General features: G+C 41.9%; 1 protein-coding gene across 6 annotated transcripts in view; it reads right to left on the reverse strand.

Annotated features, from left to right (window-relative positions):
* The window catches only part of CDH23 (cadherin related 23), a 529,883-nt gene that overhangs the window by 281,116 nt on the left and 228,600 nt on the right, over positions 1-20,167 (reverse strand). For 5 of the 6 annotated variants that reach the window (XM_045025474.1, XM_045025448.1, XM_045025449.1 and 2 more), the window contains 3 exons: positions 18,925-19,119; positions 14,697-14,825; positions 3,843-3,921 (listed from right to left, as the gene is read on the reverse strand). In XM_045025474.1, the coding sequence (XP_044881409.1) occupies positions 3,843-3,921; positions 14,697-14,825; positions 18,925-19,119 (403 nt within the window). Of the gene's footprint in view, positions 1-3,842; positions 3,922-6,476; positions 6,613-9,110; positions 9,279-14,696; positions 14,826-18,924; positions 19,120-20,167 lie in introns of those variants that run through there. The other variant, XM_045025450.1, reaches the window with a different exon arrangement.

Genomic DNA, 20,167 nt, shown 5'->3' on the forward strand with positions numbered 1-20,167 from the left:
CAGTGTTTTAATATTATGTGGTATTGTTTTTAAAAGGATCGTCCACTTGAGGGGAAAGAGGAGGATAAGCTATTAAAAATTCTTCTATGACATAAAAATCAATCGAAATTCAAAGTAAAGAATGGATGTGTGAGAAAACCAGGCCACAACAAAGAACTTGAGATCGCTTGGGAACCTCTCAGAGCAAAGGGAACAGGCCAAGCAGGGTTCATGGCTAAAATCTTGTCAGCGTTCAGCCTTTTGGCAAGAAGAGTAACCTCTAGGCTGACAGCATTTACAGAATACTCCCCAAAAGTCAGAGGGATGAGAAAGGCCATGTTCACACCACAAATTTCCCTCAACCCTAAACATTTTTTAAGGCCAATCCATGGCTGTGCCTCAGAGAACTTGATTTTAGAAGCACAAGGCAACCTGTGTGGAAAGAGAAATGTTGTTGGAAATTCTGCTCACGCATGATGTAGCTGAGCATAACAGGTTGCCAAAAGCAATGAAAACATGCAGTATCACGTAAGGGCTGAGTCTACACTAGATTTATTGGGACGTTTCCCACTGTTCCATTATTACCAGTGCGACTCCTAATGTAGGCAGTAGTACTAATGTAGGCAGGGCATTGGGGATATTACTACCGCATAGTCTAATGTTCCTTAGAGCAGGCCTACAGATCAATGGGTAAAAATGCTTGTGATCATCGGTGCTTTGTTTACACTTGTGTTCTCAGCATTGCCAACTAGGAGGGAAATTTCCCCTAAAAGTCTAGTGCATAAAAGGCCGAGGAGGAACCTGCCCCTCTACCCGACATCTCCAGGCCTCACGCTGGCCAATAGGAACAAATTAAAGGGATAGGAGCAGCAAAGCTGTCAATTAGGAGCACAGGCAAAAGCTATAATTTTGCAAGTGGGGAAACCAAGTGTCATTATTAATAGGAATACACATTTATCCCAAGACAAACTCAACAGCCAAGCCAGCGGAAAAATACAAAGGTGATAGCTATATACCGAACAGCACTCGGAAAATGACATTCCAGAAGATTAGCCTGCAGAATGGATCTTGGGAGAGGAGTAATTGGATAACAGAGCCTTTCACTTATAGGTCATGGGTTTGAATGCAGCACAGGTCAGCAGTTGCAGAAAGTCTTTGCCATCTGAAGGTTGCCTGGTGGCCTCTGTGAAATGATTTTGTGGTCCCAATCTAGTTCCCAGTGAATCAGTGTCTACATCACAAAAAACCCACCACTGCAATTTGCTCTGATTGATATCCCTGTGTGACAGGTCAGCATCAATCGGTCAGTTAATACTGTATGTATATCAGAAAAAAAATGTTTAAAAGGAATTATACAAATGTACAATCCCAGTATTTTTAAAGGTAGATTGAGCTGGATTCAGACTAAAACTTCCAGACAGGGACAACAGACATGAAAGCCAGGATCAAGCCACGCTGACCCTTCAGGCTGATTGAGGTGCAGGCAATATCAAAGACATATTTGAAACACTAGGCTTTGAGAAAGAAAATTCTGAAGTAACTCCAGAGTGAGATGTGGAGGGGAGGGTGGGAATTTTGAGCAGATACAGGCTACAATAGTCATTGCATGGAGGACACAGATTGTTACACTTCACCAAAGAGGAGACCCCTGCACAAACACTCCATTGCTGAAATGCTGCTGTAACCTAGCCCTGCATACTTGATATGCCACTGGATTCTGTCCAAACTACCATTATTAAAAGGCATCACAAAGTATGAAGGGCTGGGATCCCAGAGAACAAGAAAGAGGAAGGGCGACATGGGACACCTGAGATGCAAGGCCATGTCCCTCAAATAGAGGCCTGCAAAAGGGGTCAGTGTCAAGCTGAAGAGAAAGGATGTATGTATGTATGGGAAACAGAAGATAATGCTTATTTCCTTATAACTACCTGCATGGTATCTATCTAGAGGAGCTGTTGCAGGTATCTTATCTCTATGCATCTTAGCCTTGAGCTAGTGGAATCCATGCAGAAAGGAGAATCGCATTCAGGTTTTTTCTGAAGTCAGAGTCTATCTTTATTAATCAAGTTTTACTATAACTCAGGTGGTTTTAGATTGCTTGGGAATTTCACACAGATCACTTCAAAGAAGCAATTAAAGGGCATAGACTAAGCAAACCTCTCTCACAAGGAGTTGTTTTCTGTCCCATTGTCCCAGTGGAGCATGGGAAATGCCTACTGAAAAGGATAAATGGACACAAATCAGATATTAGGAATGGCAATATACAAAAACCTGTAGGAGAACACTTCAACCTCCCTGGCCACACAATAGCAGATCTTAAGGTAGCCATCCTGCAGCAAAAAAACTTCAGGACCAGACTTCAAAGAGAAACTGCTGAACTTCAGTTCATCTGCAAATTTGACACCATCAATTCAGGATTAAACAAAGACTGTGAATGGCTTGCCAACTACAAAACCAGTTTCTCCTCCCTTGGTTTTCACACCTCAGCTGCTAGAAGAGGGCCTCATCCTCCCTGATTGAACTAACCTCGTTATCTCTAGCCTGCTTCTTGCTTGCATATATATACCTGCCCCTGGAAATTTCCACTACATGCATCCGACGAAGTGGGTATTCACCCACGAAAGCTCATGCTCCAAAACGTCTGTTAGTCTATAAGGTGCCACAGGACTCTTTGCTGCTTTTACTGACCAAGGAGAAGAAGAACTGAGGGCATAATATGATGGCAGCCCCAGGAGAAGGAAGAATATGTATGGGGGAGTGAATTACGCTCTCACCCTTTGAGGTGGCACATTCAGGTAGGGTTAAGAGAGACGGTGGTGGGAGGTGAAAGCCAGCTCTTACACTATTAATCCAGCTTCTTTCACCAGTACTAAATTCATTCAAAAATAGCAAGTAGCCATACCAGCTTGTGCTGTGATCCTACAAAATCTCACAAGTTAAGCAGAGTCATGCCGGGCCAGGCCAATAATTTAATGGGAGTTAACTAGGGAACATTTAGGTGTTGCAGAAAATGGTCTCAGTAATTCAGCAGGTAATACATCACACTATTTCCATAACTATATCAATAAAATGACAACTGTATCTATAACAAAATGCTTATGCCTAGCCATCTGCAGACATCCTCTTTGGTGCAGTATAAAATGGAACTATTCCTTAGTGATGACCATACTTAAACTTTTGTTTTATTCCATCACTTGTTAAGGATCACTGCATAACTTACTTGTGAAAATAACCATGTACCACACTGTCCACCATTACATATATTTTTTCTCTAAAAGCAACACTATCATGGCCAAATGCCTAAGGATTCTCCTAATCCCCTTGCAGACTTGCTACTTTGTATAAGGTGAACTGCATACAGCCTTGAGCCAGTGGAATACATCCAGAACAGTGAACTGCATTCCAATATGAGCTAGATGCATCCAAAGGTGCACAAAGCAATCAGCGCACAGTCGGTGCTGAGGACATGGAAATGCATATAGCAGTCATGCTACGTGTATCTTGCATGTTACTAAACTCTGAAAGGTCACAATATAAAACATTGTCAAAAAGTAGGTAAAATAACTATTTCCACTCAAGAGAGTTGAGATGTCACTAACAATGGTTCGTGACATCACTGAAGGCAAAAGAGGCTCATCAGAAAACAGAGATTTCAGTTATTCCAGTAGGCTTTGGTAATTAGCAATGTTTGATATTAAAGAACTGACTACAAACCAATAACATCACAATTAAGTAGTTAGTTTAATACAAATAGTTTTTCAAGTTTGGACAGAGTAGGTGAAAGCTCTTTAAAAGGCCAATTCTTCCCTCACCTCCAACGTACGCCAACCATTGGCTCGTGATATGGTCTCCGCATGAATTACCTGAGACAATGGTGTATCCAATACCCCTGGGCCGTCCTTTGTCCTGGTCAATTGCCGTTATCATACGCACAGTTGTACCCTAGGAAGGAAAGGAAGATGTCAACTTTCCAGGCCCTGTAGACTTCCATTGTATCATTTTCCTGTACTTTATTGTACTGCAGGTTGTGTAAGACTTATCTCACATGCACTCAGGGGATGAGAAGAACAGAGTGTATCACAGAACTTCATGACAAAGCACATATAACAGTTGAACTACATTGCTAATCCAATGAAGTGGGTATTCACCCATGAAAGCTCATGCTCCAATACGTCTGTTAGTCTACAAGGTGCCACAGGACTCTTTATTAAAAAAAATTACATTAGCAATAATGTTCTAAGTATTTGTAAGAATCAGGAGCTTCCTGCATACAGCTCCACCAAAGCAGCTTATTTCTGTCCTGCAACACCCTTTGCTATTCAAGTCCTGTGCCCCCCACAAAACTCTGCCAAGATACCTCGATCTTGACCTGTAATACCTAAGGCAGAACTAGATCTGTAACACACAAAGTTGTCTGAGCAGATTGAGACAAATCATGTGGTAGTTTTGTGAAGTGAGCAAATGTCCACCAGGGACTATGATGACACTAACAAACTCATTTCACTGTCACTTGCCACCTACCTATAGTAGATTAATTTAAAGCTAGGTCACCAAGGTGAATGTTGCAATTAATGCTTGAGTTGAGAGGGTCACTTAACACTGATAGCTAAAACAGAGAAATCCCAGCAGAGGGTAAAGGAAGCTGTAGCACATTTAAGGCAAAAAGACTAAGACTATAACAGATACACGGACTGGAGTTTTTAGTTTATAAGGAAACCTTTACACTCTTTAAGTTTAGAAAAAGGACTTCCACTGAGCAATAACTTCCTCAGCTTGGGGCTTCAGGACTCATATCCCACAAAGCAATCGTTTTTCCACCTTACATCTCAACAATGGTCGATACATGGATTCTACCTGCCCATTTGATATTCAGCTTTAATTTCTTTTGGTTTTTGTCTTCAGTGTTCTTTGAATGAGGCTTTCTTGGCAACCACAGATACTGATCAGGGCTGGCCAGCTACCTGATTGACCGGAAGAACTACAAAGATTTGTTACATTTTAATCGAAAGCTATAGACAGAACGAGAGTCAGAACAAAGCTCAGAACAGGGGTCAGTCTATGGATGGTTGCCTCTGTCAGACAGTCACTTACACAAGCTCCTTCAGGAAAGTCACATGACCGGCAGTCCCATGAAAAGCCAAAAGCATGGACAAGCCCAAGAGCCCCAAGTAAACAGTAAATGGACAGAGACTGACCAAGGATTAGTTTTAGTTTTTGAACCAGAAATGTTATTCAGGTACGTGGACTCACTATCTGGCTTCTCTAGCTTTGGCTTCAGTTATGAGGCTGCGGTGAGTCCATGCATGGGCACATTGTGCACGCACAACACAGTAATTAATGTAGTGTGAACACATCTATGACTTTAAACTGCTCTGTTTTCATTGGTTTATTGAGAGCGGGAAAAGAGGCATTTATTTCACCCTGAGAGAAAATGTCAACAGTGGCATTTGCATGTCTAATGAGGAAGCACGATACGCTGGCATTGGCTGCATTCCACCAATGTCACAATTCATCAGCTGAACGCCGAAGGTTGGAGCCCTTGAGTTTCCACCATTTATTTAACCAACCTTACTGGTTGTTTTTTTCTTTACAACTACAGCTTTTTTTGTTTTTTTATGAACTGCACTGAATTAAAAAAATCGTGCCACTATGCATGCATGACAATGTGTGTATGTAAGTGTGCGTGCAGTGCATATATGTGTGCATATTTGGGTCCCTATTGGTATAATGATGTACCCCGATGTGGGGTGACTAGGTGTATGCATACTTGCTCCTGTGTATGTGCTTGCATATGTGTGTCCGTGCATGCCTGCCTAAGCATGTGCAAATATTTAAGCATGCAAAGAAGCAATACCTGTTAGTGTCTGTGTGTGTGCACAAATCATATAAAGTACACAAGCCAAATAGAGGGGAACCTCATTGACAGTGCAGGAGATGGAAGTGATCCAATGACATCAAAATAATCTCATTTAGAAATTAAAAACAGCCTTGAGCTACCTTGGAAAAAACACTGAGAGAGCTTCTCCCACAGAAATTCAGACTTTCAGTCCCTCACTTTCAGAGCAGCAATCTGTCTGACTCCATGAAGCACAGAGGGACTAAGTGGAGAATATATGTAACTGGCTATAATAAAAGGGAAGTTCTTTGGGCCGTGTATATTTCTCTCCTCAACCTTCCATGGCATTTCAATAAACTCCAAGTAAATCTGCACTTTTATTTGACAGCATTAAGCATAACTCCCAGGTCACTGACCTTTGAGCAGCACTCAGCTGCTGGGATCCAGCAGCCACTAGAGAGTCTTTAAATCGCCAGGAGTCATTGTGATTTCCAAATCAGCAAGTACAACTAAAGATGGTATTTACAAGCAGCAGGGAAAAGGGAAACTGAGGCAGGTGGGAGCTGAGAGCTGGGATTTAGAAAGGAGAGGGAAGAAAGCAGAAAAGAGGAAGGGAGAGAGAAAGAGAGCAAGACTTAAATGCACACAATTCAGTGCTCACTTCCTAAATGTGGTACACTTCAATTTACTATTCCCACCAGAGAGGAGCCTCCAGTTGCTCAATGGCAAACTAAAGTGCTTCTCCATTCCAAAGACACGGGACGCAGCGCTGGCCTGTCTGACAGTTCACTCATCGCCTGTCAAAAGAGAAGGAGCAGCTCAGAATGATAAGTGTCACAAGCTGTGCCATACATTTCAAAGGGAAAGCAACAGCTGGCGGGGGGGGGGGGGGGGGGGGGGGGGGGGGGGGGGGGGGGGGGCGGGGGCGGGGGCGGCGGGGGGGGGGGATGGGGGGGGGGGGGGGGGGGCGGGGGGGGGGGGGGGGGCTAGCGATCACACAGGAATAGTAATGGCCCTGTTTATTTTGGTGCAGGTTTATCCTACAAAAAGCCACCTTCTGTGGCTGCCAAGTGGGATGATCGTGGCCAGAGGCAGAAGCTAAGAGTACTGATGCTGCTGTTAGGGTTTAGGGATTTTCTTTTTAGAAAAACCCACCTGCAAGAGCCATGGGGTAACCCACAAGATAGATGGTATTTCACCATCTGGTCATGAGGATTAAAGGACTGGCAGCACTGGAAACTAGGAGTTTGGCTGGCTCTGGAAAGTCTGACACAGGTTTTCCATGGAGTTGTTTTCGCAATTGTGGGTCAACCCTTTCTACTTCTCCCCACTCCTGTTTACAAGCCCCTCCTCGTGCCCTGCTGAAAAGGATTCACACTTTATCCATGGCAGTGAAACACACAGTTCAGTGGATATGATGCCTCACCTCCACTGCTCAGACAGCCATTTCCTGAAAGCACAGAAGAGACAGCAATTGCCACCTGCTACACTTCCCTTTATGGCCTACCAGATTGTGACTATTTTTCATGCAATCCTGTTTATATGATGCTCCCCCAACATCGATGTGACAAGTGGAATGAAACTCCCAGGAGTTTGTAGGTCTCCCACTAATAACCTGATCCAAAAGTCATGAAAGTCTTTCCACTGAATTCAAAGTATCGGGTCTTATTAAATGTCCATCTTCAATTAATTGCTTTGTGTGAAATAAAACATGACAATATAGTCATGACTTGCCCTCATAGCTGAGCACCTGGGTAACAGCCTCAAATGCAGAGCACTTATCCACTATCCCAGAGCAAATGGTGATCTGCAGAAAAGCACTTCTAGAGCCAAGCAGCAGAGGGTTGGAAGGGAGCTGGATCAATGTGGCCCTAAGAAAGGCCTCTCACTGCACTCTCTATTTTCTTTAGGCATCCTCATGTACCAGGCTTTTATTACATATTCTGATGTCCTGACAAAGCCAAGAAATCCCTCCCCCCCAAAAATTTGCCCTAATCCATCCCATGTTTAGTTGGTGAATTTCAGGAATGATAAACACATCTGAAATCATGATAACTAATTTCTGATGCTCCAATAGAAACTTGGCACCAACTTGGAGCAGGTTCTGTTTACACCTATGTTCTGCTGTGTCTCAGGGTGCACGTAGAGGGAGCAGAAATGCAAATTGATGCAATTTCTCCATTTACTGTAAAGATCAAATGGGAAATAAAAAAATACTTCTGGGGCCCCATCCAGAAACATCCTCAGTATGTTAATAAATATAACGGCAATCCATGGTAGCTGTACAGAGTGAAAGTGAAAGTCCTGACAGCTCCATCCTTGTTAGGTGCTCCCTCATATGAAGAAACTAAGTAATTGGTAAGTTTCCTCCTCACTTACTCTGTCTCTCTCAACTCCTCTTGGATTGGCAGCTAGTTTCTTCCCTGGCTCTTCTTACAAGACACCTTAACTTTGTCTGTTGTATCATCACAAGATGAAAGCCTATTGTCCAGGATACTCCAATAGCAGGCAGGCAGTTACCTCCATCTCTAAATCAGAGGTAACTCTGCCACTGTCACCTGGGAGAAGTCCATGTTATTAGACACTATATACTAGTGAGGTTCCTAAGCTGAATCATGAAGTTCATGTCTACTGGTGGTAATCATCCATGTATCTGTCAGGTAAACTGGTGGCTGCAGCTACTCCTGAAAGCTCCCAATATTCTTACAGGGATTAACACCTGATCTGACTGTCAAGGAGGGGTGAGGCCATAATGTAAGGCCCCAAAGTAGACGATGTAAAATGGGAAGCAAAGTGCTGGAATACAGAATAACCCACTCCCACATGGATGGAAGGGGAAGATTTAAAAAGCAATAATCTGAAACAGCCCCATGCTTAAAAACCAGAAAAAAGGAGAATTTTACATTAGCCAAATAAAGTTTGAGGGGTTTGGGGGAGGGTAAATAAATCCTTTTTTAATAAAACCCTGAGCTTTTAATAAAGCGTTCACACTGATGGGCTGGAAATAGTCTAAGAAGGAATTAACTGAGAGCTATCGATACTCTGGAGCCAAGAGGGTACTGTTTCTGCATTATTTCTTTAACTTACTGATTTGGGGGTGGAAGGTAGGGAGTTTGGAGGTGACAAAGAATTAAAAGTATTTTAATTCTATTTTAAGGTGGATAAATGCCATGCTGCAATAAGGAACATATTATTCACTCACCTAAAAATTACTGGGTCTCAGCATCTCTCACTGTTGCACAGTTTCCTGTCTGGGATGCCAGTGTGGAATGTATTCGGGTGTGCCTCAGCTTACCTCTTGCTGGGTGGATTGTTCCCATGTCCCCTCTGGAAAAGAAGCTGATGGTTTCTTGATTTAAAGTTGTTGGACAAGAGTGAGCTGTGGTCTGAACACAAAACTAGGAGCCTGGAAATCCTGGGTTATCGGACAGCGAGTCCTCTTTATGACTGGGGGTAAATCCCTTCTCTACGCCTCCATTTACCTGTCTGTAAAATGGCCACATACTTAACAACTGACACAGGTTGTGAGGATTAACATCTGCAAAGCATTTTGAAGAAAAGAACTCTATACCACACATGCTGAGCATTACTGTAACTGTATGTATTCTGTTTTGATTTGTCCAGGAGCCAGGGGAAATTTGTACTGTCCCCTTTGAGAATACAAACTGCATCAAGAAAGGCATTGCATATTCTAACGAGAAGACAAATTCTTTCCCCCTCTTTGCCTGTTAATGAATTCTTAGTGGAGGTGAGGGGAGGAGGAGATTTCTTTCCTCAGAATCTGAATAAGTATATGCAAAATGTTTTTGAATTCTGGTACAGTATCCTGAGCTCAGAAAAATAAGAACCACAGCAGCACTCTTCTCCTTTCTTCCTTCTTCTGTCACAGGATTAAGGACTTGAAAGATGACCCTTAACCCCGTGTCAAGGCAGGAGAAGCCAGTGGGAGGGGGAGGGGATGCGCTTCAGAAAGCTGCCATGGCAGAATCTGAAGCAAAAAAAAAAAATCCTATTTCTCACTCTTTATTTCCAGTCAATTCTAGTCAAAGGGCTGATAGGGATCTGTTTTCAGTAATTTGCTGCAGTTTATCCACTCCTTTCACCTTCTATCAGCTCTTCACCGACAGGCTGGCTGACATGCTGTTACTTGAGTGAGGAAATTAAAATTTGATGCAGTAATCCCAAATAAGAAGATTTTATTAGGTAACATATACACTTTAGATTATTTACTCTTGCCTGATACGTAGATAGAGAAACACAGTCATGCTGTGCACCATAGATAAACAGAAAGAGAGAGAGAGAGACACAGACAGACAGACAGAGCCAGAGAGGCTGGGGAAACTATCAGGAACCTTGTCCAAACCTTGTAGGCACCCTTACGTCTACAACAGCAGAAACAGCTTGTGTATATATTAGCCCAATGGGCCTGAAGAGGGATGCATATATCAGGTCAGAGTGCATGGTAAACAGACCAGAGTGTCCAGGTCAAGTTAAAGCCCATTTTGTGGCAGAAGTGAAATAATCCCAGATGTCTCATCAAAATCCCTAGCGGACTTATTTTTTCACATAACAGAACCACCACACAGTTTGACCGTTTTTATTCGGCACATCCACAACTGAATACCCAGGGTGTTATAGGTCAGGATGGAGGTGCATTTGGGATGCTTTCACGGTCCATGCACGCATCATAATAGGTTCTGGAGCAGTGATTCTCAACCTATTTACCAATGTGGGCCGCATCCAATACTACCTGTATTACCCTGAGAATGTCACGTGGGCCACAGCTGTGTGCTGGTTGGGCCGTAGGTTGGGAACCACTGTTCTAGAAACTGTATTGGTGCCTGATTTCATGAGGTTCAAAAGTGACTAAGTAGAAGTAAGTGGCAAGCTATTGTACTGCTACTTTTTTTTTAAATTACTTCACTGTTAATAATGATCACTATTCTTGCAAGAGAAAATTCTAGTGGAACCTCTTACTACAGTTTTTCATGATTATATCGGAATTCACTTCACACTAGTCTCCTGTTCACATATGCATTGAGACTATTAGGTCACAAAATCTCCAAACCAGACCTACGGGTAGACAGCTTGGAGATCTGAAAGGAAAAGAAAAATAGTCAGAGGTAGTGTAGATAACAGCACCAGGCTGGTGCTTTGATGAGCCATTTCTTGTCTTGCAAAAGTGGCACAGCCAAACTTCAGCATGTGCACAGAGATTTGTGTTCTTATGCTCTTTACAGACTTCAGAAGTTGTTCCCTGAAGGGAAAATACACCTGTCTTTACACTCCATCATTTAATCAAATACAGATCCTCTTTGAACTCCCATCTATTGCACACACCAATGTAATGGAGAAAGTAAAGGGGAAATCACTGAATACAAGCTGTACACTCACATATTTTCTATGGAGGATGAGGACATTTTGATGGATCAGAATTGTGTTTCGTCCAGTTTTACTCTTGAATTCTATTATATGCTTTTTCAGATGCAATAAAATAACAACAGAAATTAAATCTATAAACAAGCTGGAAATCTGATAGATTGTGGCTTCGTAGTTGTGGGCTGATTTCATATTTCACCTTAGACATGGATTTTGTGGTTATTTTATCCAGGCTGAGTACTGTACTTTCAGAAAGTAATTGTTATGTACATTAGTGTAAGTAACAACATGAAGGGACCAGTTAGCTTCAGTCTTACTATACTGTCATTTAATTTAAGAGAGAGAGTCCTTTAATGGATACAAGGTCATTCCCTGAAGATGATCCAGTCTATAATCTTTGATAATAGTGGGGATTTTCATTTCATATCATTCTTTTTTTGCTAACAACACTCTAAGTAGGAACTTTTCTTCTTCACTGTGTATACTGTCTAGTGCTGGGAAAATGCTTAATATAAACAAGACAGGATTTCATGTGAGCGTAATTCATGTGTCCTGTTGTATCTATCAACTGTATCTCCCCTCTTGAATCACTTCTCAGCCTTTTGGCTCAGATCAAATGTAATAGAGCCCTGGGCGCCTGGGACCTCCACAATGAGCGGGTGCTGAGAGCGTGCAGAGTTGGTTGGCACTATGCCCAGCTCATGATGTCCGACACCATCAGGTGGTCCAGAGACATCTACACGGAGCACATCATGGGACACCATCAGTACTAGGACAAGTAAATGAGATTGCCGGTCAGGGAAATGACCCACTTCCTTCCCTGACAAACCAAGGGACGCACCCCATCTACATACCTATTCATTACAGCAATACCGACTTGGACTCTAAATACATTCTATGGGTGGCATACCCGAGATCACTTATTCACTGATGCTTTAAAAACTCCCACACCCCAATCTGGGTCTATGCTGGTTATGTGCTATGTATGTATCTTGTGCACCTTGTAACCAATACTTGTAATCTCTCATAACTCAAGCCTGATCCCAGATGTACAGTACCTTCCTTCTTAACTTTTGTAAACTTGATTTTAAACATTAACTCTAATAAAAAAAAATCAGTCAAATATCTAAAACATCTTCTATAGGGAAAACTATATCCTATCCTTGCCCAGGAAGACAATCAATAATTTAATAGAGCTTTGCCATCACTAACATCTATGATCCTAGTAGTAGTATTCTGGCACATCACCCCGTCTTATATTGCTTTTGATGTGTATATTCAATATTATTTACTGATTGCCTATATGCTGCCATTTATTGTGTGGAAGCAGGGAAAGAATTAATAAGGATTTGAAGGGGATCTTAATACATGTCAGTCAGTTAGCAAGAGTTAGCCCAGCTGTAACCCTAATGACGTGAGACTTCTAGAAGCAAGGATAGTGTGAGACATAGGGAAAGAACTGTGTACAAAGTTATTACGACCTTGCACTGATAACCAAATATGCAGGCTTGCTTTTCTTAGGAGTGAGACAAATAAGATAGCAGAAAGGCTTATGTATAAACAAAATGTATTTGTTGCTTTTTACCGTCTGTATTATTGCTAGAAATTGTTTGTTACAAAGGTATAAATGCTTGCTGTAATTGTTTACCAGTTGAGAGACCTGTCCAGGACTGGGGCGACCCTGTGTCCTATGGCACTCTCTCCCTCCATTGTAATTACTGGAGAAATAATAAAGTATTTGATTTTGCTGCACCCAAACGAAAAAGCGAGAACTGAGTTTTTCTCCGACAATTGTATGTGTGTGTAGGGGGTTGGTTCTACCATGTACCAACAAGGTCATTTTGGTTCTGAATTAATTGTAATTTCCTATTTTCTTTTTTGGGGGGAGGGGGTTTGGGGAGGTCATTTGGAAGAGGCTATTCCACTGTGTGATTTGTGCATATAGGTCTCAGCCCCACTGATTTTGTAATGGTTTATTATTTAGAGTTGCCACCATATGTCCTAGTATTTCTAGGATTGTCCTATTTTCAAAGGAGTGATTTGAATCTCACAAACATTGCTTATAAGATCCTCACAACATGGACTACATTCACCCAAACATGTACATTGCATTGCAATGCGCTGACATGACATCATAATGTCACGACATCTCCGTTTGTCCAATCAAACACATTTCTAAAAGATTTTCCACCTTCATATATTCATAAATCCCAAGGCCAGAACAGACCATTGCGATCAGTTAGTCTGACCTCCGATATAACACAGACCATAGACCTTCCCCAAAATAATTCCTACAGCAGATCTTTTAGAAAAACATCCAATCTCGATTTAAAAATTGTCAGTGATGGAGAATCCACCACAACCCTCGTCAAATTGTTTTAATAGTTAATTGCCCACACTGTTAAAAATTTACACCTTATTTCCAGTCTGATTTATAACTTTTTCTCTGTGCTTTTTCTGATGGCATTAGACAATCCCTCCATACACTCAGGGAATGCTAAAAATCCTACATTTCCTGCCCAGTGTGCAGGACTACAAGGCCCATCCATACAGACCTTGAAATGTTCCAGTCAATATGCAGTATTTTGGAAATTCCTCAGTATGAGCATACATTGAATGCAGAAGAAATTACTTGGGAGTGGGGGGAGGATTGAGAACATATGTAGATGAATGTAGAGCTATGAAAGTGAGGCACATGTGACCCAAGCCTGAGTTAAGGAGAGTGGATCCTGGCACTGGATGAACCTTCTCTGACATCACCAGTCCACCTTAACTTTGATTTGCAGCCATTGCTCTTGTTCCAATAATGAGCCCTTATACAGCTTGGACATTGCACTCCAATGCTGAACTATATTTATTCTAGTCCATGGTTGTTCTTGAGTATGTTTATGTTAAATTGTGTAGCTGGATGAGATGAATGAATGAAACTGTGCTCTAATCAGGCATTTGAATGCAGGATTCCAGAAGTGGTATGTGAGTGCGTGGAAGTCTAGAACATGATGGTTTTAGGACAGAATGTCTTTTTCTAAAAGTGTAGAGAACACATGCTCTATGGGTAAAATCTTTAAAAGTTACTTTGGAATATAAGTACCATTGACTTTCAATGGTATTTAGGGTACAGAGGTTTTTGAAAATGTTACCATATATCAAGCTACCCTTCCCCAGAATGAGCAGATGCCTTGCTACTGTCATAACACCTTTACCAAACCTCAAATCAAGGACTATCTACCATTTCCCCAATTTTGTTCTGCAGAACAAAAACTATGCGATGGTGTTTGCATTTGGACATCATGAAGCTGCAATGAAGATAGTGTTCCTTCCCAGCCCAGATTCAACACCTGAAAATTGGGACAGAATAACCAAAGAAACCATCCTGAGAGGAGGAAACCCCAGTACTTGACAGGAGAGGATTATCTATCTCCAGCATTATGATGTCTAGTGTTCTTTATCCCCTTAGCCATACCTCCCTTCCCTTCTCACTGCAAGAAAAAGAGGTCCTTACCGGAGGTGAGTTCTCATAGATGTTTGTGCTGTAAGGCAGGTTGATGAAGACTGGATCCATGTCTTGCACATCTGTGATGGTGATTGCCAGATTAGCCAAAGTGGATAAGGGCTTGCTTTTATCTTGGTCCTTGAAACCCGGAGATGAAAAAAATAATTTATGACAGGAAGAGAAATACCCAGAACAATAGTTCATCCCACACAATGGTCAAGGGTTTCAGATTTGCACTTACAGAATTCCTGCTATCTCACCCACCACCATCAGGTTGGGATCTATAAATACTCCAGGAAATCACTTTTTCTTAAAACTATCTTGTGAAGTTACTGTCTGAAGTACATATCTCTGAGCTGGAAAATAATATGTTTTTCTCCCCAAGATTTGCCCTTAATTTAGTAGACATCATGCATTTTTCATTCTGTTTTGAGTCTGCTTTTTGTTTAACAAATATTCCAATCCATAGTTTGTTTTCTTACATTGAAATGTCTTAGTTTTAACTAAGGCCATATATTTTGTTAACTGCTGCTGCAGTGCCAGCCGGTGACTAACAAGGGCTCATAACATGGTCATTTATGTGGACTCCATAAATAGCAACCGTTGATTTTAATTTCTACAATTGGAATAATGGGTTAAAAATAAATACAAAACATTTAGCCGTGGGAGAACATACCCTCATGATATTAAAATCACTTGCAAGTAGGTTACATTTTTAGTTTAAATAAGTCAAAAGTCACCCACTTCTATTATATTTATAAATGAGTTGGGCAAGATTAGTACAACTGCAGCTCTCTTTCTATGTAAGACAAATTGCTTCCTGTGTTGTAGTGAGGTGAGTGCCTGGAACAAGTATGCAGGAGGTCCTATTATTAAAGCCTTTTAAAGCAACAGCCTTGGAACATTTCAAGCCAGGGGGCCAGAGGGTGATTGGGCTATTGTATGCTTTTCACTGCTGGAAGTCTGGGTTCAAACATGGCTTAGCTTGCAAGAGAAATAACCTCAATGGTCTCAAGATAGTGAAGTAGGCACCCTTACTACTGAGTCCTCTTACTGCCAACCAGAACTGCCGCAGTATGCACTCTATTACAGCCGCAGTGCCTGAAATGCCACAGATGTGAACTTCCTAACTACAGTGTCTTGTGAGCAATAGTTGGGACTACATCCATTTGAGCTTCCTCACAGCACTGCCCTGCATCAGGTGAGGTCTGCTGTACTGGGAGCGCTCCTGCACCAGTCCCTCCACAACGGGAGCCCCAAGGCCATGCTAGCTCACGAAGCCATTTGCCAGATAAGTACTAATGCTGTGTTACATATTCTACCAAAGAGAATTAGCATGGATGTCATATGAAGAGAGATAAATAAGTCTCTTGATACCCAACCATCAGGCACAGTGGTGAAAGGCAAACATTAGAGGTTACTGCACACTTCCACAAATGGTTTTGAACAGCAGCAAGGACTGATTGCCAGGAGATTAATGTTAATTTAAACTGCATTCAACAACACAGCTTGCACATTACCCTCAACACACAGGCCTCAGTGTTTACGGCCTTGCTGGATGCTTGTTTCTGACTCACTCTTTTGCTATGCTGGCATTATCACTACTGGGCTTGAGGATTTTATTTTCTTCAGATAAAAACTTCTACTTTTTTGGTTTTGGTTTTAAGTCTGGTGAAGTTGGACTGATAATATGGCCTGGTGGTCTGCACAGTGCAGGCAGGCATTACATAGGCTTCTGAATCTGAACAGGCTCTGCCTGTGCAACCTCAGTTCTGTCAAATAGAAGCCCAGATCCCCACCTCAGTGTTCCTGTCTATCCCAAACCTGGACCTACACACAGCTCTGCCTGTACAGCTCAAACCTAATCTACAGCATTGCTGAACTGCAGTTCTGGGCCTCTCCTGAGCACACACACAGACAATTCTGTTGTAGCACATGTGGTTTTGTAATATGACAAATAGGCACCCAAATTGAGGATGAGATCACTAAACTCACTTCACTTGTGTCTAGATATGGAATGCATGGGCAGTGGCACCTGTCTTCAGGAGTTGCAAAGCCAAGTCATTAATGAACAGAGTTGTAGGAAATCACAATGTAATCATAGCATGACTTTGACATTGAATTGCAATGTTTACTTCATGGCATTGTATCCTCATGACTTGCAGCACCACTGATTGACACATCCCAAGGCAGAGATCATGAGCCAGAATCAGGATGCCTAACTGTAATTATTTACTGTCTCTGCAACTCCATTCCGCTCTCTGCCCTCCTGCCAGCCATGGGTACCTGTGGGGAGGACCCAAGCAGCTCAATCTTCCATACCTGCTAACAGTCCCAATTTAGCTGAAATGGTCAATGTCTCTTCAGCCCCTTCCCCTCTAGGAAAACTAGCTCCTGCACATAACTCTCCAGCAGCTGAGGGGGGAGGGGGGCTGATGGCTCTCAGACACTCAGCTTATTAGATGAACTGCTCTTGGCAAAAAAACCTCTCTGCCCCACATAGCTGCAAACTACCCTGCTTCTCCTTCCTAAGGCCTCTTCCTATGCTTGCTGCCTTCACTCCGGGGCTCAAACATCTTAACATAAGAACATAAGAAAGGCCGTACCGGGTCAGACCAAACGTCCATCTAGCCCAGTATCTGTCTACCGACAGTGGCCAATGCCAGGTGCCCCAGAGGGAGTGAACCTAACAGGCAATGATCAAGTGATCTCTCTCCTGCCATCCATCTCCATCCTCTGACGAACAGAGGCTAGGGACACCATTCTTACCCATCCTGGCTAATAGCCATTTATGGACTTAGCCACCATGAATTTATCCAGTCCCCTTTTAAACATTGTTATAGTCCTAGCCTTCACAACCTCCTCAGGTAAGGAGTTCCACAAGTTGACTGTGCGCTGCGTGAAGAAGAACTTCCTTTTATTTGTTTTAAACCTGCTGCCTATTAATTTCATTTGGTGACCCCTAGTTCTTGTATTATGGGAATAAGTAAATAACTTTTCCTTATCCACTTTCTCAACATCACTCATGATTTTATATACCTCTATCATGTCCCCCCTTAGTCTTCTCTTTTCCAAACTGAAGAGTCCTAGCCTCTTTAATCTTTCCTCATATGGGACCCTCTCTAAATCCCTAATCATTTTAGTTGCTCTTTTCTGAACCTTTTCTAGTGCTAGAATATCTTTTTTGAGGTGAGGAGACCACATCTGTACACAGTATTCGAGATGTGGGCGTACCATGGATTTATATAAGGGCAATAATATACTCTCAGTCTTATTCTCTATCCCCTTTTTAATGATTCCTAACATCCTGTTTGCTTTTTTGACCGCCTCTGCACACTGCGTGGACATCTTCAGAGAACTATCCACGATAACTCCAAGATCTTTTTCCTGATTCGTTGTAGCTAAATTAGCCCCCATCAAGTTGTATGTATAGTTGGGGTTATTTTTTCCAATGTGCATTACTTTACATTTATCCACATTAAATTTCATTTGCCATTTTGTTGCCCAATCACTTAGTTTTGTGAGATCTTTTTGAAGTTCTTCACAATCTGCTTTGGTCTTAACTATCTTGAGTAGTTTAGTATCATCTGCAAACTTTGCCACCTCACTGTTTACCCCTTTCTCCAGATCATTTATGAATAAATTGAATAGGATTGGTCCTAGGACTGACCCTTGGGGAACACCACTAGTTACCTCTCTCCATTCGGAGAATTGACCATTAATTCCTACCCTTTGTTCCCTTGGGACAGGGTACCCACAGCCCCGCTTTCTCAGATAGTGCTGTAGTCCTCACTAACATCCCTAGCTCTCCCTCATCAGGGTTCATGTTCTGCTCCAGGAAGCCTCCCCCTCCACTCCTCTCCAGACTGCAGGCTTCCTGCACTGTGCTCCACACAGTCTCTTTGGAGATTCAAGTCCCCCATGAGTTGGAAGCCACTAGTCAATTTGTAAAATAATTAATTTATAAGCATAAAATATTTGAAAGAAATGTATGTTTTTAGTGTCATGTACACACTTAAAATATTGGAGGCACTTGGCAGTCAAGCCCATGCCTATGTGGCCACCTAAAATATTCTAAAATAGAATTTTACTGTTGCAATCCACAGGAACCTAGGATTCCAAAGGGAAAGTAGAATTAGGGGAGATAAAACAAGGCAATAATAGATTCTTTCCACTGCAGCTGAAGAGTCTTAAATGTCAAGCAAAAGAATTAAATGAAGCAGATGGCCTGACTCACCGTTGCATTGACCTGGAGCTGGTAGGCCTGAGTGATTTCATAATCCAGCCCTCGTATCACCGACACAATGCCGCGGCCACTGTCAATGGCAAAGAAGCTGGATGGAGGCTGAAAGGAGTAAAGCACACTGCCTCCTGCCCCCTGGTCTGGGTCTGTGGCATTCACTATGAAAATTGGAGTTCCCACTGGTGTGTTCTGGAAATAAAGAAGTGAATACAATAAACAAGCTCTGTCTTTTTAGGATGCTTATATGGTATACAGTTGCTTACTCTTATTACAGCATTGCCATAGCTATAATAGTTCAAATATTATAATAATAATATTATACAGTTGTGTCAAGAAGACACTTTCATTCTATAGGCCTATTTTCAGATACTTACGACTTTCCAGAAAAATCACTCTCTTAGCTAAAACTTCTCTTGTTTGTTCTCAGCCTCACATTTATTTCAACATTAAATCACTCCCTTTTTCACCTCCGGCTTTTTTAAAAAAGCAAAAATAATTGCATTAAATGTAATACTATGGTTGGATTTTACATGAAATTCAGAGTTATAGTTCCCACAGCAACTGAAACCTGGCCAGATTACATACGTATTAAAGTCTAAATTTTTATAAATGAATAACTAATCTGCATATACACAGCTAAGCATACAAAATCAGCAACTACAAATACAGTTTGGCATTTCCTTTTGTTAATTAGCGGTAGGAGCACAATTATCCATTTTGGGCAGAACTACTGCATTTTGTACACATGCAACTTAGATACACATTCTTGAAAGTGGATCTTTAAAGGCAGAAAAGTTATACAATATGCAGCAATCAAAAATGCTATACATGTGCAAGAGGGCTAATTTAAAGCTACTTTGAGACCACATCATCCACGTGAGGTAGGCACGTATACTTATACAGCATTCCTAACTGTGTTAAGAAATGAACAATAGGCAGGATTAATATTGCTCTAACACTTGAAAGGGGACAGCAAAGGTCATAACATAAACAGGCTTATTAGTGGCTGATTATGCCCAGCTTGGATAATACAAATTACTTCTTCGAAACCCTTCTAAAGGCTCCCTATTTTACTGGTTACCTCACTTACATTAAATCATTCCTCCTCCATCCAAATGGAGGTACTGCAAAGTACAAATGACTGCAGATTCCGGGGTTTAATTCTGAACCCGAGTTGTTACTGGTCCTTTGTCCAGGTGCAGACTTGCCAGAGCTTTGTAACAAACCTGCCCATTGT

Source organism: Mauremys mutica, chromosome 7 (genome assembly GCF_020497125.1).
Source record: "Mauremys mutica isolate MM-2020 ecotype Southern chromosome 7, ASM2049712v1, whole genome shotgun sequence".
Lineage (NCBI taxonomy): Eukaryota > Metazoa > Chordata > Testudines > Geoemydidae > Mauremys > Mauremys mutica.